Below are 25995 nucleotides of genomic sequence, written 5' to 3'. Positions count from 1 at the left end.
CACAGGATTATTAGACAGTTCGTATTTATGAGCAGGCAACCTACTGCTGTGTGACACTTCAGTTGCACTCTCTTCTGCCTAGAAAGGTTCTTGTCATAGCAAGCCCAACATCATTCTTGTAACTTCTCCTGCTCTTCCTGCTCTTCTGAATAGTTGATTAACTATTTTGAAAGGCAGAAGAACTAGGCTATTTTTCATTACTCTGCAAACACTGATCTAGCAAGTCTCATTTAGAAAGATGCCTTTGTGTCTATGAGTGCTAGAAAATTCTTTTGAAAAAAACAAAGGTTAAAGTCACATTTTAAACTCCCTTTTTCTATATACTTAGTACTTAACAATGACATAAATTCATGCTCTGCTTATATAAATTATTTCAATGTGTGGCAAATGCTTTGTACCTGTGTACCATGTTTAAATGTTCTGGAGGATTTAAAAAGAGTATCAATGGAACAGTAGAATTTTAGAAGTTTTATATTTTCTTCTTCCTTTATATTAGACTTCAGAGTAAACAAAGTTTGACATGGAATTTGTTTCCGTCTATGTAAAAAAACCTAATAAAATTTTAAATTAGTTATGTACTTGAAGCTGCAGTAAACCTCACAGGTAAACAGATTGATAATGAGAGGTGAGAATGAGGTCTTGGCTCATTAATTGAAAAGAGAATTAGCAATGTAAAAGTTTCAAGAAGTGACCTGCAATAAAATGTAGTATATTTTAAATAACCCTAAAATGAAATAAAAATTAACTGTGCAAAGTTATTATGGGAACAACTGATACTATTCCCTTTGGAAAGATGTTCTTGTTATTCGAACCCTTGGTAGAAAATCTGTATTACAGCTTTGATAGGCTGAACCAGTGGGCGATTTCTTTTTTCACTTCAGTGTCAGTGAACAAGCCTTAAAGAGCTTGTAACCAGTTGTATTTGGTATGACTTGCTAACAAACTGTTGGCTTGTGCTGTGACCCAAAATAGGAAGTATTGTGTGACAGAGATCAACAAAATCTGTGTATGACTCAGAAAAACTTTATCTTCTTTATTATTCATTAAATTAAACAGAAGATACGTACTTAAAATTAGATATTGATAGCACTGGGAGGCTTCAGAGTAGAATGGAAAATATAGTTTTTCTCACATTTGTGGCTTTCCCAACATCAGTAGACAGGATGTACGCAGAAAACTTCCACTGGCACATGTAAACACTCGGTTTTCAGGACATGGGTGCTTTCCTTTGTTTGAAGAGATAGAAGGGTTTTTTTGACTTGTTTGCGTGTTACCTATTAATAGAAAAGTAGGTGTAATATACAAGTGTGTGTCAGCATGAAAGTTAATTTTGAAGGAAGTCCATTGTAATTTTCTGTCACATTTTTAATAGCTGTAACCATCTTCTTCCTTACAAGCACTCCCACATATGTTGTCCATCCTAGCAAAATACAAGCCCATTTTAAACGCTAGTCTTGAAATTTTGTTTGAAATACACAAGGAAAATTAAGGTTTTATTTTCTGAATTCTTGAGTACTGATAAATCTCTTTCTTCTCTCTTAATGTTTTCCCCTTCCAGTTTGTGAAGTGCTACCATATGGGAGTACAGTTTTTTTCATAAAAAAAATAATTACACAGAACAGGACTTATTGCACTTGTGAAATTCATTTTGGCTGAGTAAAGGGAAACCTTTTTTGGCCTTGAGGAATTTATACAAACCACTTAGAAGCCAATCCTATATCCTTTGAAGATTTGATGGTGAAATACAATGATTGGAGGGGGCCTTTTAAAGCAGATGTGGAAATTAGTTCTCTATAATTTGAAAATGCATTCTGAGTCTGTTGGAGCTGTGTTAAGTGCTCTTGTTTAATTCAGAAGAAAAGGAAGAAAAAGAAAGAGAGAGGATAAAAAGAAACAAAAAATACAGAGAAAAGAGAAAACAAAAGGAAGAAAAGAGAAAAAATATAGACGAGGGAAAAGAGATAAAATGCAAGAGAAAAAGAAATAAAATGGAGAAAAAAGAGAAAAGAAAACAGAGAAAGAGCAGAAAATTATTTATAAAGGGAAAAGAAAAGAAAAAAAGAAAATACTTTCATATGTGAAAGCTGGGAGAGTTGTCTTGGTCACCATGTACACTACTTTGTTGCTTTGTGAGGTTTAGTTTGGTTGTACTTTCTGACACTTCTTAAATTCCATGGATGTGATTATCACCAGTAGGATAGGAATAGAAGTCTTGTGGCACAGTTTTTTCTAAGTATTTCATTCTAAAGCAAGCTTGGTGTCATCAGATAGACCAACAGATGTCTGTAGATTTAAGGGCAAGATTATGGTGGTTGTTAAGGAAGGATGAAGTGGAAGTTTTAACACTGACCATATGTGCATTTTAATTGAGTTGTGGATTTTAGGATACCATTATATTCATGTTGCTTGTATTTAAGGAATATTGTGATAGAAATGATAATTCTTGATTGTATTTCAGAAACAGCTCCATAATGTATCGTTCTTCTGAAGCCTGCAAACAAGTCTAGGCTCTAGTTTTATGAGGATGGGGGATTTGCTACATCAGAATGGAAAATATTTTATTCATGCGTTGTTTTTTGGACAATCATATTCGGGGCTATATTACAATGGCACGATAAATTGCTGAATACGCTGTCTGCTGAATATGACCTCACCATGAAAAATTTGATGCATTAGAGTAGGAAAGGTTGGAATATATCAACCTTAGCTGACAAGGGACTTTGAATTTTGACCTAACACAGATGACCTTTGTGTGCAATAAAAGTGAGTTTAATCTCCAGGTCAAGGTTGAGGTGAACAGTAGGGCAATGTGGATTGGTTTGTACTGGCTGTGTCTGGATCACACCTAGCAAGTAAAGAAATCCAAGGTCTTTGCACATCAGAGTAACCAAATGCTTGTGTACCTAAACTTTACTCACATCTGTTGTACCACCTTTAAAAACTTGTGGTGCTGTAGACAGCTAACTCTTCAGCAGCTGTGGACTATTTCATTTGAAGCTCAGTGTTTTGGAGTAAGAGGCATGAGGTATGTATATTCTGCTCCTATAGATCACTGAATAGGTAAATAAAATTTCTCCTCTAACATGTAGAAGAAAGACTGTTCATGATATTGCCTTGCTATGAAAAGGGTGAAATCTAGAAGCTTTGTTTCTTTGACAGCTAGCCTGTCTTTTGAACATCAGAAGTTTATTCCTAAATGTCTTATGCTTTTAAGAGGAACGTAATTAACAGAGTTCTGATACGTTTCATTAGGCAAATACAAAGAAAACAGGTCCTTTTGAGCACTCCATTGCTGTAAAAGGAATTTGATCAAAAAAGCTAAGTTACAAAATGTTTTGAGGATTGTCTAGGTTACGTAATAAAGACATATAGATGAATTTAAATCAAATATTGTTGCATTTATAGTAGTCACAAACAAAATCCATCTTTTTAGCTGGCTCATGTTCTAGGAGTGCTATTTCACTAGCATATCAAAGGTACATTTGCTGAATACTTTACACATAGGAGAGTGGTAGCAGTGGTGCTGTTGGAAGGAGAGAGTTCTCTTTAAATCAGCCAGGGAAAAAAAAATTTTGAGACTAATGGAAAGAACCTCTACTCCTTTAATAGAGCCTGCAAAATATATTCTCCAGGACTGATCAGCTCTGAAGGCTCTAGAGGTTTGATGATTGGAATGGCAGGAAATCACGCTTTCAGGACATAACGAATTGACTAGGCCATCCATCATTTGTTAGCATGCGCTGAAACACTGGGTTTGTGTGCAGAGGTCTGTGATTTAGTAAATACTTGGGAGATGAATAGAGCTTACACACAAGGGAAGATATTGCTGTCCTTCAGCAGCCTTAGACACAGATCCCTGCTGAGAAGGCCGTCTGACAGCAGCTCATCAGTAACTGGCCTGTCACAGTCAGTGATGCCCACCAGCCATCCCCAGTATATTAAATGCATTTTTAATATCTGCTTCAGTAGATTTAATGAAGAAAATTTAGTTTCCATACTCTGATCACTGCTTTCTCAAGTGTTTTAACGCATTGAGTGAAGCACTTCGAAGAAAGGAACTGTGCTGATAACAGAAGTTTACTGAAAATCAAAATGAAACAGGACTGTTATTATCCAAATAGTTTCCTTGAAGCAAAACAAAAATGTTTGGAAAAAGCAGCGATGATCTTAGAAACAATTGACCCTCCTGCAGAGGGACCTTATGCAGCAGAATGTACAGCAGCAGAGATGCAGTGCTGGGAAAGGTGTTTGCACAGTGGTTCTGTTTAGTGTGGCAGAGCTTGCCAAAAGGCAAAATTGCATTTCTTACGCTCTCACGTGTCAGTACCAGAATCAGATCATCATTCTGTCTGGCTTTCAGGGTCCAGAGAGGAGAGTGGCTGTGAATGGAAGGAATAGAATAGATCAACTGTTTAATTGCTAACATAGATTTTGTTTTGGTTTTGACATTTTTGCAAGTGGTGCTTTTGGTGAAAATAATTGTAGTGTTATGTGGTATTATATAAACTGATATAAGAAACAAATAATAAGACACAATGAAAAATAGAACTGCTATTTTTATAACTCAGCAGACTCATTGAGAATTATTCAATATTGACATTCTGCGTGTAAGGATTGTACAGAATTATTTTTTAACTTTATGGCAAATGATAAGATCATTTGCTGTCCATACATATAGGTAAACTTCACAGTTATTTGATTTTCCTTCCAACTTTCAGGGAATACTTCTGTTTACATAAAAGCAAGTTAGTTGATTTTCACTTTCTAGTGAGATTCAATGCTTATGATATTTGCTTCAAGACAGCTAGACAACTCGATTTTGTTGCAAACATCTATTTGAAACCTTGACTTCTTGAGCTTTTTCTCCCTCAGGAATCCATTCTGTGTTCACAGAAGAGAAAGCAAGTCCTGAATGAGACCTATAAATTTGATTCTTGTATGTGTCAAAACAGTAATGTATTAAATGCATATTATTATAAAAATTTAAGAAGTGTTCTAAACACATTTTTATAACACACAACATATTAAATAATACATTTTCTTGTTAGCATCTGTTTGCTGTCATTGTTGGCAGGACCTATGATTTATTACTTAAATTAATGACTACAACCATTTTGGTGCTGATATATGCCCCTTACGGCTTATCACATCACTTAAAAATAGCATATATGCTTCTATGAGACTTATTTTTAAATTGGTCATTCCTTTAAGTTCCTGGTGAAAGTAACATCCCTCTTTGCAATGTGAAAGTTTCAGAAGCTTGTATTACACTTTAAACTGAGTGAAATAATGCTAAGGATTAATTTCTGTAAGAAAACAGAATACAGGAACGGATCCAAATAAAATTGTCTTCTAAGACAAGCCTGATAGAGTATTTTACCAAGAAAAACCAACAACATTGAAAGAAGAATGGAAAGATAGTGTTCTGTGTTCTTCTGATCAGGTGATGGTTAAAAGCCTTGTTCATGTTTTTGGTTGACTAATCTGTACTATACAAGTAGTTTTCAAACTCTCATAGGCATGCTCCGTCATTAGTTTTCAGCTTGTATCTCAGGAGTCCTTATTGTCCATGGACTTCAAATGAAGAATTCAAAGTAACTGAACTTCTTGTCAACAAGCTTAAATTTGCCAAACAGGAACCTGCACCTGTCATGGGAAAAATACTGTGGTTTGTGAACAACTTAGGATAAAAACTTCTGTTTTGTACATGACTAAAGCATTTTTACCTATCTAATGGGGGTTTTTTTTGTACGACCCTTTCTTAAAATTCTTGTGTACATAACATTTTGAGTAATGATAGTGATATGAGTAGGAAATATTATCACTTCCATTCCACACGCCAGAATATCCAGTAGCCTGATTGATAGTGATAGTCTCATTGCTTTGTGATGGAGCATTCTTGAACTTCAGTATCTTGCTTTGTCCTTTTCATCTGAATAGAATGTTAACAAGTGTTGCCATCTATCCAAACTTGGAAAAAGGCTTCAGATCAGGATGTAGTGCTGAAGAAGACTTTATTGTTTCGGTGATTGTCTTCTATTTGTGTATCTGTATTTAGGCCTTCAAAGTCTTGGAAGCATTTGATGGCCTAGATTTCCATATACCTCCAAGAAAGTTCAACACTGAATAAAAATGTCCTAAGATAGTGCACATTTTTTCCACAGAAAAAAAAAATGTTATCAAATATTCCTCCGAAAAGACTCATGTGGTAGAATAAGTATTCTCTTATGCAATGCAGCCTGTCTGAAACTGTTTCAAAGGCAACATAAAAACTGGGACCAGAATGGAGGTAATACTCACTCCTGTGACTGAATTACTATAAAGGGTCTTTTAGAGTTCCCCATTGTTAACTGAGGACACAGACAACAATAAAGACATCATGTATCTCTGTTTCTATTTGTGGTTGGCTGGGAGATGTCAGAACTTCTTTCCAGTTCTCTGTTGATACTGGTAACATCCAGTCCTTTATTGCATCTCTTCTGTGGAATGCAGATGCTCATTTGGAGACTACAACTTGTGGAGGGTACAGTAACTAATGGGCAGAGAGTGAGTTTATGTTCCTATATATGAAATGGCTATTGAACATAAGCCATTTACGGTGTTAATATAAAATGCATGTTGTAAATGCAGTTCTCCTTCAGTTTTTGACACACTTGAGCAGTATGTCCTCCTAGACAAGTGCATTTTCTTGGGGTACACAAAATACAAAAAGAAGAAAATAATTTGAAAGCTAGATCTCTGGTTCTTACAGAGCTTAAAAAAGAAGATTTGCTTTGACCAGTTGGCAGGTACTCCAATAAGCCAAGCAAGTGCTGGTCCAAATAGAGTTCAATGACCTCATTGCAATGAGTTGTCTAACACAGGAATATGTTTTCCTTTATCCTATTATTAGGAACAGGAGAATATAATTGTTGACCAAAAAGAGTAAGTTGGGCTGCATTTTTTATCTCATTTGTATTGTGTTCCTTTGACATCAGTGGTCTGAGAAGGAAAGGAAAATGGTCCTTCATGGAATAAATGCATAGTTTCAGTCTAAATATTTTCTTAGCCATATCTGTCTGCTTGGTGTGTCATCTAAGTGCTGTGCATTTTTTTCCAAACAAGTTCCATTGGTTGCCCAACAACTATTATTCACAAGCTTCCTGCTTACACTTTTTGTTTTAATTTACTATTTAGACACAGACCTGGACAGTGACAGACGATCATTCTTGCACATTGTTATTTTTTTATGGTTTCAAGGTTTCTGGATAGAGAATTTTGTCCATTTATCTGCAATAGATGTCTGTCATTCCAACATTTTAAATCACAGTAATTTAAAGATATTATTCAAATGTTTCAGTTACTGTGTAGAAATGAATATATTTTTATGTAGACAGATTTGGGGAGGTCAGCATGTATCACATATTACTTGTTTGTGTTAGTTTATTTTGTCATTCTTAGCGCTTTAGTTTCTTTTTCAAGGATATCTCTCAGTGGAACTTTGCATTAGTGGATCAGGATGTTTACTGAAATAACCTCTTGAAATTATTAAAATATGCAGTGGAAAGCAGCGTGCTTAGTTTAATGTGCTTCTGAATATTAAATGCAAGTAAAACGGTATATAGACATGGAGCCATTTGTTATATTATAGTATATGAAGCAATAGCTGTGTAAACCGTAACCTCGTAATTTTGCAAGTTCTACTTTATCATGTAGCTGTAAAAGGCAATCAAAATAAATCATGGAAGATGAAGAAATATTTTGTAGGGCTTTCTGTATGCTTTCAGAAGTGGCGCTCGATCCATGAAATTTTAGTAAGCATATTAAATAATACAATATGATATGCAACGTGTCAGGTCTGATAAATTATTTTGTATAGGACATTTATACAACATATGGTGAGCTGCTATGTGAACAGCTTAATGACTAAATTATGTTAATCTTTCTTGCCATATTTACTTTTCATTTAAGAAAAAGCATTTTCAAATTTTTATTTTATTTTTTTGATCATGTGTAGATATAAGAAAGGTGTAGGTCATCTCTGAGAAGCCGTGACAGTGATCCAAGGTTCCTCAGCTGTGCAGTGTACATAACACAGATGTTGGGAGAGTCATCTGTCAGCTATGCCTCTCCTATGGAGTTAAAGTTCTAGGGGGAAAAGAATTCGACACAGTGCTGTCACTGTTACATTTTCACAATAGAAGAGCATGCAAATAGTCAACCTCCTGCTTAGCAGTAGTGCCCTGTCTAATGTCTGTGCTGGTTAGAATAAAAAAATAGTGGGTGCATCTAGGGCTCATAGATCTGACAAAGGTCATGCTATGCTGGGCATTTGAATTGGAAATTGTCTGGACTTAGATTTTATAAAGCTCCCACTGTTGTCGGGGAAAATTTCAGCAGGGTTTTGTCCCTAGAGAGGCCTCTTAGGCCCTTTTCTGTCCTATGAATGAATTTAGATGTGAGGGTTTCTCTTGCCTTAAAACTGTTAAGTTCATTTTGCATACATCCCCAGAGAGAAAAACTGGCAGATGCTTTTGTCTTGGAAGTGTTTAAAAGAAAACTGCAGAACAGGAACAAGGGAGAGAAGGGGCCCTGCGTGGAGTCCCAGAACATTTTGGAAATGGCCAATATGCAGTTTTCATCAGTACTAAGGCGGGGCGCAATATGGTGCCTGTAGCTCACTAGGGAATATGAATGTTGATTAAGCATACTCCCAGGCTTTGAAATCCTGAAAGCAGTGTCAGAATAATGGATGTTGAGCAAATGTCAAGCATTTGTTAATTTCTCTGTTATTTGGAGTTTATCTACCATGATCAATCAAATAAACTAGTGCTCCTCTGTTGTGGCATGTGTCATTGATATGGTGATTAGGTGGATAGAGAGGCCTTCTGCCTTTTTTTTTTTTTTTTTTTTTTTAAATCCAGGTAACATTACATATGAGCAGCCATAACTTTAAGTTAAATATTTCTTTGCAGTTGGTTTAGTAGAAAGAGGTGCATTAACAAAATACTTTGGGGGTACAGAGAGACAAAAATATTTGCATATCTGCTGTCATAAAAATTATGTTCATGCCATTTTTTCTATTTTTGGCGTTAAAACTTTACTGTCATGGGGAAGGAGAAATTACTTCTAAATAAAGGTCGATAGAGGGATCTTTTAATTAGTCTTAAAAGGTTTGTAAACAAAGGATATCCACCCCAAAGTACTAATTTATAGCTTAGCTCTCTTCTTCACTCTAAATCTCTTGGTGTCTAAAAACTTGGTCTATAAACTTGATCTTAACATTCTGGTATTGATGCCCTTTAGTTAAAAGTGGAAATGACTCTTTTGTAAGAATATACACTCTCTTTTAAGATGTCATGTATAATGTATATATGTAAGTCTAGTTACTCACTAACATGCAGACATGCAAACATTCCAGTTGAGAATATTTTGTTCTCTTTCTCAATTTTCACTATTTTCTGAAGTCCTTATTCTGTTACTTTGCCACTCTTAGAAATTAGGTAAACATATAACCTGATATTTAAATAAGAACAAATTAAAATTAATCTGAAAGAGAAGGTGGCTCTGTGGCCTTTGCTGCTTTACTGTAATGTATTAAAACTTTAAAATATGAGAGGATAGGGTTGGATGTTTTGTGAGGCATTTTTGTAAAGCTACCTGAGGGATATTAGCAGTCAAATTTCAATGAATTCCAGTGAAGTTTATTTAACATCATTCTCTCTTTTTTTTTTTTTTTTTTTTTTTTTTTTTTTACTTTAGTCTTTATGGACTTAGTATAAAGACAGTAATGTATACTTTTGTTATGTTTTTGATAAGTCACAAAAATTTAAGAAGTGTCAGTGAGTCATGCCATACTACTTGATGAATGCTGAGGTAATCTTCAGTTTATTTTAACATAGAACTAATGTTTGTTGAATTATTTTTCATTCTTCCTTGGCTTCCACATTTATTTATCAAAGCCTCTAGACTCATTCTACCAAAACCGGTGAAATTTTGGTGCTTAATGAAGGTGATGCTGTATAGTCAATCTTACTGACTGTTTATATCAGAGATGATTCTTTTCTGTCAGTGTATGGAGTAAGAGTTCTTCTGGAAAGCCAGCCTTTCCTGCAGTGGCACTGCAGGAGACAAAGCTTATAGTCATTGTATGTATTTTCAGAGCAATATAAGGAACACCAGAAAAATAAATCCTCTGGAGAGGGGAGGAAGGGGAAGGAAAAGCCTGTTGATAGGAGTGGAAAGGGTTAGAGAAGTTTTAGGACACACTAATGTAATGTTGTGATCAGCTCTTGTCAGATGTTCCCTTCATATTGCCTGCCATTTTAGCTAGACAGCTTTTCAAAAAAAAGAGTGCTGGAAGAACACTAGTAAAAAGAAATAGCTGGATTACCTTCTGTGCATTTCTGCAATCTTTCCAAGGGGAAGTAAGTAGTGGCATTAAATGACTTTATTCCCTCTATGGCACAATAAGCTATATCCCTGGGGCTGAAAGTAGGCTTTGTAAATATCTGCATGCATGGTACAATAACTTAGATATACAAGACAAAATACTGCACTGCTGGGTAGGTAGACAAGAATGACTCTCTTTTTTTCCCTTTTGTTTTGTTCAATAATTACAAATAGCTTAAAAATTGTAATTTTTAAAAATTATAAACAGTGTCTAGGGCTCTAAAATCTCAAGGGGACTAGCTATAAATGGATTCACCTCTTGCCTTAAGTCTGTATCATAATCAGAATGGGAATGTACTAAAAACTATCACTTCTGTATCATCTGTGTTTGATTCTTGAAATTATACCCTGAATATATTTTAAATTAAATCCTGAATGGGATACATAAATAATATCCTGACTTTTTTAAGGAATGAACAGTTTTGATTGGATAACTGGAAGCTTTTTGACTTAAGGTGTTCACTTTTTATCCTGGAGAAAGCTATGCAACAGTGTGTGCGCTTGACATGTGATGCATGCAAATGCTAAATACAGTAGCAGCATGAGGCAAATGTCATTAACAGTAATTTATGTAATGAAAGCCACCTGGCTGTCTTTGTAATTAATTGCTTGTAAATAATAAATTTTAAATGTAGTTTATAGTTTTCTAAATTTGATTATATATTTTTAGGAGCAAATTGTTTAAGGGTGTTTAGGGATTTATTTAGTTTGGCACAGATATGCTTTTTACATACAGGCTAATTTTTTAATACAAAATGAACAATCTAATTAGCTCTGAATTGCCATTCATTCATAAAAAATAGTTTTCTAAACTTAAACATCTAGCTTATACAGGACAATATAGTTTCGTTGAAAAAAAGCTCTATAGAGTAGAATTATTTTCCCCTTTCTCCACAGTAAGTAAATTTGAGATTGGACTCTGAAAAACTTACCTTGACTTCACCTGACCTGTTTCTTTTCTTGGGCACGAGGAAGTAGCACGATAGACTAATCCAAACAAAATGAGGGGATGAACACAAAATAAATATTTCAAATACTGCTTTCCAGTAATAGCCTACTGAGTATATTTTCACTGTGGGGGCCTTAGCCCAGTCGGTAGGGCAGATAAGATAGGAGAAGGATAAACCCCTGGTTTGAATTGTATCTTCTTTGCCTTAACTGCTTGTTGAGGTCCATTGCTGTTGCACCCTAGGAATATCCTTCTTTGCCCAACCAATATCAGATAAGGAACTACTTTAGTGTATTTTTGTCTAATGGTTCAACATTTAGATTGTGCCACTAAGATAAAGATGTCAAACTTGCAAACATATTTTTGGTACAGTCTTAACTGAAGTAAATTGTAATAAAGTGTGGATGATGTACAGTTGAGTGCAAATGAGGAGTTCACAGGTGTTTTGCCTTTTTTTCTCAGGCTCTGATGCGCTGCTGTATGCCTCTGCTTTGGGACGTTCACTGATTCTTTCCTGTATATTAAGAAACTTTTCTTCCTGCTATGTAACTTGGAGTAGTTGAAGTCAAGGAGAAACAAATTGTCTACTTTCGCTAGTCTCAGGCATTGGGGGGGGTTATTTAATTTTCTCTAAAAATTTAATGACAGAGTTAAAAGCAGAATTTTTGAGAATACCAGGAAATGGAGGTGTGGTGGACGAGTACTGAGATTATCAATGCGTATGCAGGAGATAAATCCTGTGTGACTCCTATCAGTTTCTTTTGTCAGTGGACTCCCTGCCTAGGTACTTCAAGGGTACCAGACAAGTTCTGCTGTCTGTAAGCTGAGGATGTTCGATAGTCATCGAAGCTTGATGTCAGACTATTTGGGAATTTTAATTTCATGTTTTAGCACTGACAGTATTTCTTAAGCCTTTATTGTGAATATATTTTGTTCTGTATTACATCTGAAAATATTTTTCAGTTTGATAATTTGACCTTACAAAACAGTTTTAAATTTTAATGGAAGAGATTTGAAACATTAGTGAAATAGTATTTACTTATAGAGGTCTCTGTGGGGGTTTGGCATTGGAACAGGTTTCAAACATTCATGCAACAAGCACTGTTTAATTCCAGAAGGAAGTTATATCAGAGCAATATCTTGGGCAAATTACTGTCAATTTTTCACTACTTGCTTACTAAGATTATGAGACTGAAAAAGTAGTTTCTTTTCATATAGAACTGCTACTCTTCTATTCCTGTGGTTTTTTTAACACGTTATGTATTTATCCACTGTTGAAGCATGATGTTCTTCTTATCGTAACCATATATATGTGAATGGAAAAATAGCATTTTTGTTCTTCTCTTTTCAGGTTGGGAGTTTGACCATAAATAATTTGTAATCATTTGAATATAGCATATTTTGAGTTACTCTTGTAATATTGCTGTTGGAAGTTACATTTTTGTGGTGTGGGTGAAGGAAGGTGTAATTTAACTCTGCAAAGAGCTAGCATTATTTTGGGATCATTGCCTGTATTGGTTATTTGTACTTACCTTGGCAATTTATTTTTACACCTCTGATACAGATTGTTCAAAGTCTGCAGTTGTTTTAAAATATATTGGTTGTCACAAGAGACATCAAAAAATTAGGTGTCTACAGGAAGAATTGGTGCTCTGTTCTTAAAGGAACTTCTAAGTCTTCCTAAATGAAAAATCAAACAGTATCTAATACTGGCAATTTTCCTCTGTCTGCTGCTAGAACTTATTGGCCAACTAGGTCAGACATTATTAAAGTTCAAGTGGCCCAGTGGGAAAAGTAATGGCCTTACGCTACTATGAATTTTAAATGCTGCCATTTCTATGTATTGCACCATCATCTGTTCTCGCACATCACTAAATTGTATAGAAGTTGTGGGACCAACCAGTGTCAAGGTCATAGAAGTGATGACTCTTCTCAAGTAGCCTTTGCTGAGCTTTGTCATACAGTTATACTCATAACCCTGGCTATAGGCAGCAAAGTTGTATGCACATGCCTGAATTTAACCTTTTTATTATCACTGAATAGTGTAAGCCTGCAATGCAGGATGTCTTTCTCCTCAGAATCTTTACTTTTGGGCTTTATTTTTGATCCTGCCAATGCTATGAAATTGACTTTGAGGCAAAGGCAATTTTTAGGGATCTGTATTTAAGTCTTTTGAGTTGAGCTGTTGTACAGCTTACTCAACTGGGTATCAGAGAATTTTAAAATAAATTAATGCTATTCTTCAGATGAGCTTGAATTTCATCTTGATTTTAAATGTAATCGTACTAAGTTTGAAATGAGCATATGCTCACATACTTCTTGTCATATATGTGTATATCTACACACACACACTGCATAATAATAATATTAATAATAATAAAAATAAATTTGTAATGGGAGTGTTTCCTCTACAGCACTGAATTGACTTTGTAGCTCCCAAAGTCATAGCTACTGATAATGATTCATTGTATGAAAGGCTTCTTATGCAGAAATAATAAAACTGGTTTTGTATTCCAGACTTGTACTGGTGTAGCTGGAAAGCTGGAAAATTGGAAGATGGCCACTTTATAGAAGTTAGCATGTTGTAACAATAGAGTTAGGTGCTTCTATATTACTTAGTAACTCTAATTCAAGCTCCCTTATTGATTTAAACATATATATTCGCACACATGCATGTATATAGACGAGTATATTGATTTAGCTGAGATTGATAATTCACTGGTTTCTGATTAATCGATTTAGATTTGTGAATGATAAAAGTACAAATGTGTACAGAGACAATGCTCTGCTTTTTGAGAATTTTCATTCAGAGAAGTGACCACAAGCATACCAAACTATAAGACTGTAGTACTAGAGGCTACTGTGAAAAAAGGCTAAAGCTGTAACTATTCTAGAGGTCAATCTGCCTCCTTTGTTCCATGTGCTTCAGTGCTTGGATGCATATAACCTAACAGTTCCCAAGCTTTGGGCAGGCCTTTGGTATTCCTGAGCCTTCCTGGATTCTCTTGTGGAATCATTCAAACTGCTAAGAAGCCTTTTTTTTTGACTGGACAATCCTGACACCTGGAATAAATTCTGAGAATCCACTAGTTGTCACCTCCTCTCAAGTGGGAAGTTGACCATCAGACTGGCATTGGGTCACTTACAGGTGTAACCGTGGTGCTTACTGCCTGCATCCTGCAGTTCTGGGAAGCCATGGAGTCTTTATGTATCCGTGCATGTTATGCATTTGAAACAATGCTATTAGATCTATTTGAAATCCATTACTGACAGAGTTTTTACAAATAAGAGTGGACTGCTAGCATGTGATAAGCAGTGTAAACATTGCTTCCTTTACAAACCCCAGTTCCAAATAATTTGCAGTACGAAAGATGAGAATTTGTCTGTTTGGATTTCTTTCACATCTTTAATAATGTAACAGGAAAAATGTGTTCTAGTCACATGCTCTGAAACTTCAGGATAGATGTGAGGAGAATTCCCCTTTCACCACCAGTCTTCTAAATTTGTCAGATTTATATCTTTCTTTCCTCACTTAAATGCTAAATCCAGCATGGCACCACCACACTGTTCTAGCCCTATTAATTTTATTTTAAAGCTCAATATTGTATTAGTAAAAGTATTTTTAAACTTACTGTACATGGAAAGGGGAAGTTCTTTTCCAATTAAAAAAATGAGAGACTCTTGCTATCTACTTCAGAACATACCATGAAAAGGTATAAGTAGCACTGCATGCTTACTAGAGACTGTGGAAGGAAAGAAAAATCTTTCCACCCTACTTGAATTCCTGCTATAGGTAAGTGGCAGTGTATGTTCTTCAGAGAGAAGGTTTGACACTGCAGCTTAGGGATTTCACATGTGACAGCTTCTGAATTTTGGAAACACAGCTCCTGCCCCTACATTCGTTTTTTAACCAATATATTTATCATTTTAACAAGGTGGAATATTCCATTTTGTGAAAAGGAAGCAATGAAGCCATTCTGTTTATATATAATATATTTGTCTTATGGACTACGCTTTCCTCCGCTTGTCTTCACTTGTGTAAATACTTTTGGATGAAATACTGCAGTTCTTATTTATTCTTGATTTATTTATATTTTTTTTACAAATCTCTCTAGATACTCTTCTTTGTTCCATGAATACATTAAATATAAAACTGATTTTTCACTCTTTCTACTCTAGGCAACAAGTGTGGTTAAAAGTGAGGGAAAGGAAACTCATTTTGAAACATGAAACAAGTGGAAACTTGGTTTGCCCCGACAACTTCATGTTTTCAGTAATCTCATAAAATAAAGTAAAAAACTATTTTACCTGTAAAGAACTCATTATTTGCAAGGGCTGAGAATATAATAGTTGCATAACATTTGTTATGTTTGGATTTTCCCTTGGTGAGACTGAAGTAAGCAGCAAATATTAAGCTGGAGGGCACTCCAAATCTTGGTTACATCTGCAACTCTGCTTTGTTGAGGTGATGATCTGGTACAAGTAAATTGCTTTCATCATTACTGGCTGCTTCTTAGCCAGAGTTTAGTATCTACTCTGGTTATGAAGCACTAAACTGCTTATATGAAGTAGTAACTGTTAATACTTCATATATGAATACTCATTGCAAACCAGAACATTTCTGAAACACTCTCCAGGGATTATAGCATTCCTTTTCTACCAAGGGGTAGACAAGGGATTCATTAGAAGAGAATGGTCTGAATTTTGTTCTTACATAGTAAATGACCAATGGGCATATTCTTTTTCTGGTGTCAAACTTGCAGTTTTCTTTCTAGCTTGACTGATCTATAAGTTCTTAATGTTGGACTTGTGTATTAGAGATAACTTTGATAACTGTTGTGGATACAATATTGGTGCTAGCAAGAATTTTCTTGCTTCTTTCTAAGCCTGTGGGATACTTTTCTCTCTCATTAAGAGATTAGCAGAAGTTCTATAAACTATTAACACCTGCGACCTTGTAGAACTATGTTTATGGTACAGTAGAAAAATATTTTGACAATGGATGTTTAGGATTTCTAGCCAATCCACCCAGGGGGTGGCTGATCCTTTGTCCAATTAGACTATGAAGAAAAAAAGTCTATAAAGAGTTTGTAAAATAATTAAATAAATCAATCTTGCTGCACAGTTCCTGCCTGTTGGATCTTCTCTCCTCCCTATGGCTGCGGGCTGCAGTAATAAACTGTAGTACTTCTTTTTATGACAAGCAAATTTTTTTATCTTTTTATCACTTGGAACCTAGAAATTGCACTTGATTTTTTAAATAAAAGTAATTTTATCTTTAAAAAATGGGAATTTTTAAGTGACTTTATATTTCACAGTTTTCTGCTCAAATCCACTTTTGTATTGGCAAGAGCACAAAGTACATCAGGCATTCAGATAGAAGTATGCCACTGACATCAACACAGAATAACAAAAGGTAAATTGGCATCATTGTGGATGCCAGTATACAAGGAAAAGAGGGTATCTGAAGAGTGAGGCTGGATGCTTTGAACAGACCTCTGGGAGTTCGATTCATTACCATCTGGAATTGCAGAAGAAAATGTTTCCGTGAAAGTTGTCACTTGTCACTACAGAACTTATGAGAAAAGTTTGCTTCTTTTCCTGGAAAATATGATTAGTTCTGCAAGAGTGGTAACAAGTTAATTTATTAATTATTTAAATGGGAATTATTATATAAACTCAGAGTTATGACTTTTGGATTTTTTGTTTGTCTCAGAAAATCGGCAATTATGTACCTTGGCTCTACAGTTGTTCCTCAACAGACGAGTCTGCTTGTCACAAACATGTCTATATTCCTAGCCTTCAAGTAAGCCATGAGGCTTGCTATATAGTTTATTCTGTGAAAGGCAATAACACAGTACTCAAATGTTGAATAAAAAACACTTTCAGTGTTAGTTTGTTTTCCTGGATAGCTCAGCGATATTCATTTGTCTGCTCATTTGTTGCTTTGAAATCTTGTATAGAAGTATCAGAGAATGGATGGAGCCGTGGGAATTTAGCTGTTCCTGTAGAAGTAATGATAACTTCTGTGGTAGTATTCCTGCTGTCAGTATCAGCAGTTGTGATCATGCTGTCTTGCTATTCAAATGCATGTTCATGACTTCTCTCCCTTCTCCAAGTACATAGTACTGTCTTTTTCAGTGCTGTCTGAAACTGTGATGTTTCAGTTTTCATTCAATGAGATCTTGCAATAGATGGCTCCATCTGTGTTTTGAGGAGCTATTTCATTTTGCCAGGAAGTGGTCAATGGAATTGTAGCAAGGAAATGCTAAGTGGCAGATGAGTGGTTTTAGTATTTTAAGACAGTAACTGTGTTAACCAGAAGAAACATGGAAGCAGCCATGTGAAGATATAAATCCACTTCTCCTGGAGAAGGAGCAAGATCATCTGGTAGTAAGGCCTGAAATTCTTTGAATGCTGTTACTGAAATAATTCTCTTTGCCCCAGTGGTAAAGTTTCTGTACTGCAATCCAGTATATATTCAACTTGCACTGTTACTGGAATGAATTGGTTTAGTATTTGTGCTAAGTCCTAAATTATCTGAACAGTTGCAAGTGTAGGAGAGAAGTGTTGAACCAAATTGCAGTAGCAAGTCAAAATCTAAGGACACCAAGGGGACAAATAAAATGGACAAGAATAGAAGAATAAGAGAAACTTTTAGTTTTGAAAAGACTTTGAAAGTCATCAAGTCCAACCATTAACCTAGCATTCCTAAGTCTGCTATTAAAGGTGGAGTATAAAGGCATGGAGGGATAATGATCTTAGGTTTTTTTGATATGTCAGTGTGTAACAGGAAAATGGTAGAATAAGTACAGTTATCATACCAGGAATAGCCTAAAAACACAAAAAAGCTATATCAGTGGAGGAGAATTCAAACCAGAAATCTAGTCAAATGCTGTCCTGTTCTGTTTTGGGTTTTTCTCACATCTCTCTCTAAATTCAGTTCTACCAATGTGACCATGTAAATCTACAAGGTAGTAATAGTTATGTGGTGAGCCATTAGGGGGCCATATGTATCCACCTTATTTATAGCCTGCAAGTTTGGGGGTTTTTTTAAATCATCTTGAAATATCTTAGCATTCTGTATGTGTAGAGCCTGTGTAAGTATGTATCTTAATTTCTTTCCTTTGTTCACCTTCTAGTGATTACATGTGCAGGTTGCAGGTGGTCATAATTGGATTGTGCACCTTTTCAAGAGGCATTGTGTTATGTAACTCCTGGCCTCTGTGTCACATGTATATTTAAATATTATTTAAATACTATTTATTTGATTTAAATAAAAACATTTAAATTCTTTGCTATATGGTACTTATTTTTTTCTGTAATCCATTAATTAAATAAATCTGTATATTAGGCAGTTCCTGTTGCTATCATTTTTCTACAGTTTTAACATTCAGTGAGTACTCAGGGTGAGCAGTCCCATGTGTAAAATACCAAAGATCAAGGCTCAGCATACTGCTGTCATGCAGATGTTGCACTGGGCAGACAAGCCCAAAATACAGAGTTACTGCAAAAATGCTGGAAGCACAGTTATGGATAAGACTTACTTGTGAGCTATTTATGTAGCACTGCATTAATCTAGTCACTTTGTTCCTGATTCTTCAACTGCTTGGTTTAGAGGTAACTTTACATCATGCTTCATATATATACTGTCTGTTAACTCTGATCCAACCGTTTAGTTGTGACTCAGTGTTCCCTTTTGAAAGTGGGAGTAGGACTTCTCTGTCTTAAATTAGTTTTTCTGAAGTGTGACAGTTGGAAGGAGAAGGGTCATTTATGTATGGAGAGAACATGTACTTTTAATGTAATTATTATATGATACAGGTGTTAAATTCACATACAAGAAATCTGACAGAAGAATGAGACTTTAGACATTGTAGAATCTTTGAACTACCTATGCTGTGCCTTAGTAGGTAAGTTCATGAAAGGAAAAAATGTTAATTATTCATAGTGCTTTGCTGTACCATAAAACTCGATTTATTGAGACTATAATTTGTTCAAGTTGCATGTAGTAGAAAAATATATCAAGAGTAATTAATAGTATTCAGGATGTGATGAGGTAGATATATCCACAGAGGACAATTGAAAACAGTAGTGGTGTGGTATTGATTGCCTTTCAGAGGAAAAAAAATCTTGTCTCGTTTCTAAATGTTAACAATTCAGAGAGAAAAATTCCCACTTGGGAAGAATGCTTTCCAGGTTGCTTCATTGCCAGGTGTTTGACACTGAGCGGAGCCTTAGATGAATGAAGCTTATGGCAGCTTTTGGAAATGACCGACTCCGGGGAATCTCGGCTTCCTGCTGTGAAAGTTTCCATTTTCAAAGCACATCAGTTTCAGTGGGAATGTTCCACTGGTCCCATATGCTACTTCTGACAGAGGGGAAAGTTTTTAACCTGAATATGAGACAGCTACTGAAGAAGTTCCCTTGCTGCTAACAAAATGAGTTTCAATATGTTGCCAATGAACAAGCGGCATGTTCCCAAATGCTGATTTAATTTAACTCCATCAATTATTAACGGAAATTTTGCTTTAATTTCCTTTTTTTCCCTGTTACCTTTTAGCTCCACTACCTGCTCCTGGTAGGACTTTTGGGTTCTAAAGCTGAATCTCCCAAACAATATGCTAGTTTGATTTGAAATTCTTGCTATATTTTCCTCCCCTCCCTCATACGTTCTCTCCTTGACCTAGCAGCAGGAAGCCTTTGTCTGAGGTGTTCATCTGGAACAACTTTTCCACACTTGTTTTCATGTTCTGTTAGATTACAGGGCAGCAGGCCTACCTTTGAAGCTCCCTTCTCTTTTGTTTCTTTGCAGTGCACTCCAGTAATTAACTTTGTCCTTCTTTTATTTGTTCCAGTCAATCGCAGTCCACTCTGCTGAGCATCTTCTCCCAGGAGTACCAGGTTAGAAGTTTTCTCCTTTGTGAGGGTTGACAGGTGCCTAATTGAATGATGAATGTCCCTTTATTTCTTTGTAATTGAACTGCCAGCTTTCTGATTGGTTTGGAGGATGTTCCTTTTTCCACATCAAGCACCGCCTGAGTCTCAGTGGATGGCTGCCAAGCCTACCCATCCATCTGTCTAATAACATCTAGCCTTTGCTTATTTGGTGGACCTGTAATAAATTATGCTAAACCATTATTATTCTGACAATAATAATTTCCCTGTGTTGCGTGGTTCCATGTGCTAAATGTTTGCTGACTTGCACTGTCAGTGCTGCTTTCCATTGCTGACAGAGATGATGATAAATGACCATTGCCGAAGTGGCAGAAGGCAAGAGAGGCAGAAAATGGAGTCATTTATCATGAGATGACAGGTGTCAGTCAAGTGGCAAGTCTCTATGGAATTACTTTTTGTAGTTTTTCAAATAAGTTGTTTTTAAGCAATGTTCTTCCTGGTTAAAAATGCCAATTGAATTGTAAAACTAGAGTGCACCAGACTTAGATGGAATTGAATTGAGGGAAAATTAATACAAAGGTTGAAAGAGAGAACAAGTTTTTCTTTGCCCTCAGCAGCCTTCTGTAAACTTATTTAGATTCAATTATTGTGACCTTACTGGCTTTTACATATGGTACATTGCAGTACAGTCTGAAGACGTTCAATTCAATAGGTAGATTGAATGTCATTTCTGTACAGAATCTAAAAACAGGGTTCACATCTATCAAAGTGTAGCCAAGGATTGTGCGTTTGCGTAGTCATGATTTCTGTGTTTTGATCTATGACACATTTGTAAAACTCTTTGTTTTTTCGTTTTTGTAGAAACAAATCAAAAGAACACATGCCAAGCATCACACTGCTGAAGCTATCGAAACTTACTACCAAAGGTATGACCTCCTCACCCCAGTTAAGATTCTTATCATAGCTACTGGTTTTTATGGCAGTTGTGAGTAAATTAGCTTATTAAGCTAATTTTCTATAAAAATAAATTAAAAATTTTGGGAATACAGAATGGTTCACCTAAAAATGTTTTTCACTGGAAATACAGAATTTTTTCAGGATTTGGTCGTTCTGATTAAGAATGAGTTTACTTCCCTGTCTCTAAGTCAGGATAGGCAAATATTTTTTCATTGTATGTGATAGCATTTATATGTATTGCCTATACTTTGTAATTTTTAGGATTTCTCTGTCAAGTCTAATTTTGATGACAACTTCCTTACAGCAAGAGAGCTTGTTCTGTTACAGTTGCTTGTTTAAAACATTTGTGTTACATTACGAAAAGTTACCTATTCATGTATTGCCAGTTAAAGCACTAATTTTTAGATCATTCCTGTTTTATCAACACAAGTGTCAGAAGTAGTTTTTAAGGGAGGATGAAAACCTTTATGTCATATTACAATTGTTTGCATCTTAAGCTAATAAACTGTGTTTGCTGCACCTTATAGTTTTTCTGTTAGTTCTATAGGCTTTACTAAAAATATTCCAATGACATAATTGGGGCATACTGATAACAGGTAAGGATATGCAATTAAAAAACTACTTTGTAGACTGACATATCTGAAGAGCAGGCATGGCAAGTGAATTCATACTTGTGATTATAGATGTCTGATATTCCTGCTTAATACTAATCTGTATGAATCAAGAAAATAAACAAAGAGCCTTCATTTGTAAACAATTAAATGTTCTTCTGCCAGAGTCACGTATTTCAAACTTAACCACAACCTGATTATATCAGACACTGGCTTAGAATATCTAGTGTGAAATGTATTAGATGGGTGTTTGATTTCATTTTTTTAGTAGTTGTACTGTTCTGTAAAATTTGTACTGGATCACATCACACTTTTCCTAGCATTGATTCTTGTTCAGGAAGAATATTGACGTAAAATTTTGTTGTGCTAATAACATGCATATACAGTACTACTTTTAATTATTTTTCACTAGCATAGTTTCAGTGAAGTGGCCTGTGGTAATTGTAACTGCTGTGTGAGTAACTCTTTTCTTAGAATATGTGTAAATCACTAGTAACAGCCTGAAACTTCAGCCTGAAACATGGGACCAAATTTTGCTTTATGCAAAGCAGCAGTTGTATTGGTGTCAGTAGGGTTGTAGGTATGATTAAGTTTGTCTCACATCAGGTAGGAGGATTTGGTCTCCTGTCTTCTTCTGTAGTCTGAAGTATGATAGCAGTACATAACTAATGCATTATGTATGAAGCTGTGTGGTAGTGGTAGGGAAAATCATTCTTTATGCTACTTCTGGGTATGTCATTTTGCAAGTGTATTATCATGGCTGAATAAAATTCACATGTTTAAAAATCAGAGATGTTCTGGTCAATAGTTAGAAAACTCATCTCAGTCCTGTTTTAGTAGATTTACTGTGTAGTATGTTTTGTAAGCTCCAGAAGCAGACAACTTGAGTTAGAAGCCACTTTGAAATACTTCAGGCGTAAACATGACAAACATGTCTTCTCCTCTGCTCTTCTGTAGCATCCACTTTACTGCTGTAAACTCCAGTCTGGATGCTATGTTCCTTATTATTTCTGCCAACATACAAGCAGATAATTGAGCTGTCATTGCTTTTTTATGTCAGAAATTACCAGGTTTTGAAGGTTGTCATTTCCAGTGATCCCTGTTAGGAGCAAGTAAAATAGTTGAGTAGAGTAGTCTCTTCTGCTCGGCTGAGACTTACTAGTCTGAAACTTAGGCAAACACAAAGTACAAGAAGGATCAGCAGGTTTTCAGAACAGTATTTCCATCAGCATGTGAGACCTGTTAGTCTATAATGGAGTTGCCAGAAGCGTTGGAAATATCTGACAGAAATCTGCTTCATTGTCAGTGTAGTGTTGCTGTTCGATCATTTAGATGCATGTGTGAGAACATTAATCTCAAGTACATTTTCCCGGTTAGGTATTTTGTATATGATCTCTCATTTTCTTCTGTTACAAATTTTCAATGTTTAAACATACACAAGGCATCTTGTTTGTGGGGGTTTTCTTATGTGGAACTGAAATAGGTTACAGCAAAAAGCTTTTTTCATTTCCTTAATTCATTACGCCTCAGAATAACTTGCAAGCAAAAAGCCCTCTATCTAATCTTATGTGAAGGGGTTTATAAAGGTGTTCCACCCATTCCACAGAAAGGTAAAATGATAAAGCATTTTAATGTCTGTAACTAATGAGCAGAAGAGTGTCTTCTGATGGATAGATAATGATAGAGCTGGAAAGGCTGTGGCCTTCTAATGATGTCAGTAATGATGTGCTATGCGAATACAGATAGGATAAACGAGCAGGTTCAAATGTTGGTAACTATTGTTCTTTTCCACATGGCTGCAAAGCACAAAGTGGCTTCCAGTATCATAGCTCCTTCCCATCAGCTTCTGAACACAGGTTTCAGGCTTTGTTGAAATGTAAATATCAAGCAGTGAAAGTAACAGAAGTGAGGAAGGCAACATTGTGTGAAGCAATGGTCAGAAACATCATTCTGTGATACCCTCAACCAGAAACATTAAGCCTTTGCCACTGATAGGATAATGACTTTGTATCAACCTTTGTTGAATCCTAAATATTTCTTCTTTTGTTTTCTCTTTAGAATATTAATTGTTTTGACTGATTTCACTAAAGTAAGCCTTCAGTATTTAAACCATTGCCCAGTTGATAAAATCTGGAATAAATTTGAGAATTTATGTTTTCGTGCGTAGTAATGAATTGAATAAGATATGCAGTGCACCTTCATAGTTGAAGGTCATGTGGAACCAAAAATCTTTACTGTGAATAATCGAGGTTTATTTTTCTGTGATGCATCTTTAAGTAGTACAGATATAATTTATTTGTGTGTCATTAAGCTAAATTTTTTTAAATTTCTTGATATATTCGGTTTTTTACCAGTGAGTTCATTGAGATGGATATATTTTGCGGATGAATAGAATAGGAGGCAACCCTGGAGAGTTAGTGATTGCTTAAAATTCTTACTTCTTAAAAGATTTCCCATTAAATACTCTGTAATGGGGTATTTTCCCCCAAAAGAAAAAGATTCACCGGGGATGCTGACATGTATAAACTGGTCTTTTCTTGACACTGCAAAATTACCTGGCTTTGTCTTGTCTAGGTACCTGAATGGGGTGATGAAAAATGCAGCTGCCCCAGTATTGCTGGACCTGGCCAATGAGGTAATCATCTTTACTTTTTTCTTTAATCTTCCAGTGTAAAACCTGAGGGGCATATCTGTAGTGACTTGAGTGAGAAATGTAATTAACCTAATAAAAATGGTTTCAAGGCACATTAGACATTTAAAATGGTTCCCCAGTCTGTTAGTACTTAAAATAATTAGACAAAAAGCCACATTTATTAATAAATCAGTTAATGTAATTAGTCTCTTAACTTCAAGGCAAATGTGTAGGATACCCTGAATTTGTATTTTGCTGAAATTTTCAGGCAGACTATAGGTCTTTAACGTGTAAACTTACTAAAAATTCTCACATTGATTAAACGGAATTGTATCAGTTTGATTCCTTGTTTTTAATAACAAAACCCATCTAAGTTATTACTACTTTTAGTGATAGGAATGCTTAAAACAGATCGTTTTCCTGACTCCATTTATTTCTGTTCATATGGATTAGAGGATGGCTAATGAAAACTGCTTAAGATAAAGCACTTAAGCAGAAAAAATTCCTCAGTGTATGAAAAGTTCTGTACAGATGCCGTTAAAGTCTTGACAAATTTATTGATGCTGTTTATTAACTAGAATATGAATTTGCCTCATTATACAAGGTGTTATTTGTATTAAAAACTGCTATCTTAGCCCTACCTTAAAGAAGAGGTACAAAGTTTGAAAGAGTGGCAAGGAGTTTCCTAGAAAAAAAATTGATGAAATACCTGTTTTTTAAACTCTAAAATATTTATTTACCATAATAGTAACAGTACAATAGCTGATACTCCCTGGAACTGCTTATGCAATCCTCAGAGGGATAAAATGAAATGTATGCTGTTTTGTGTTGCATTTTAATAGAAAATGTAAGAAGGAAGCAGAAAATGAGTGTTTGCATTAAAAATTATATGGCACTATGAGCATTAAGTGTAGCAATAGCAGAAAGTTCTACATGTTACGTTAGTAAAAAAGAATAGTTTTTCTCACATGTACATGGCTGCAGCCAGCAAATGAGTGATTACCTATCAATTACTGGAAGGTTTTAATGGTCTGTGAAGTGTCTGTGTAACCTGATCGTACAGTTAACATAAAATAAAGGATTTATTTCATATTAGTGGTAATGTGTAGCTTCTTACCATCTCTGGAAAAGACAAGTCTTGAAGTACTGAGAATAGAATGTACTTTACATAAATAAGTACAATCTTATTAAGAATTTAGGTAAACATCTCGATGCCTGATATATTGCACCCGTATTATATGGGAACTGTCATAAAAATATTTCAAGCACAAAGTAATATATCTGTTACTGGTTCTTTGTATATTTTTCCCATTGATTTAGAGATGATGCATATAATTTCTGACTCCAGTGAGCATATCTTTGTTTATATTTCACTAATGCATTTTTGCAATTCAGATCAAAGATATCTGCAGTTCAGAAATAAATAAAAATTAAATCTAAGAGAAAGGGGAGATGCATAAAGAACTTATCTGCTTCTGGTTTTGAAGTAGCAGGTATATCAGAAAGGCAATGCATTT

At 35.3% G+C, this 25995-nt stretch overlaps 1 protein-coding gene across 1 annotated transcript in view; it reads left to right on the top strand.

Annotated features, from left to right (window-relative positions):
• Positions 1-25995, top strand: part of CDIN1 (CDAN1 interacting nuclease 1) — a 125597-nt gene that overhangs the window by 6733 nt on the left and 92869 nt on the right. The window contains exons 2-4 of the mRNA XM_082282975.1: positions 20239-20284; positions 21140-21204; positions 24421-24481. Of these exons, the coding sequence (XP_082139101.1) occupies positions 20239-20284; positions 21140-21204; positions 24421-24481 (172 nt within the window). The remainder of the gene's footprint in view (positions 1-20238; positions 20285-21139; positions 21205-24420; positions 24482-25995) is intronic.

The sequence above is a fragment of the Coloeus monedula genome, assembly GCF_965178545.1.
Source record: "Coloeus monedula genome assembly, chromosome: 6".
NCBI classification, from domain to species: domain Eukaryota; kingdom Metazoa; phylum Chordata; class Aves; order Passeriformes; family Corvidae; genus Coloeus; species Coloeus monedula.
Note: the sequence above shows the minus strand (reverse complement) of the source record. Positions and strands in the feature narration are given on the sequence as shown.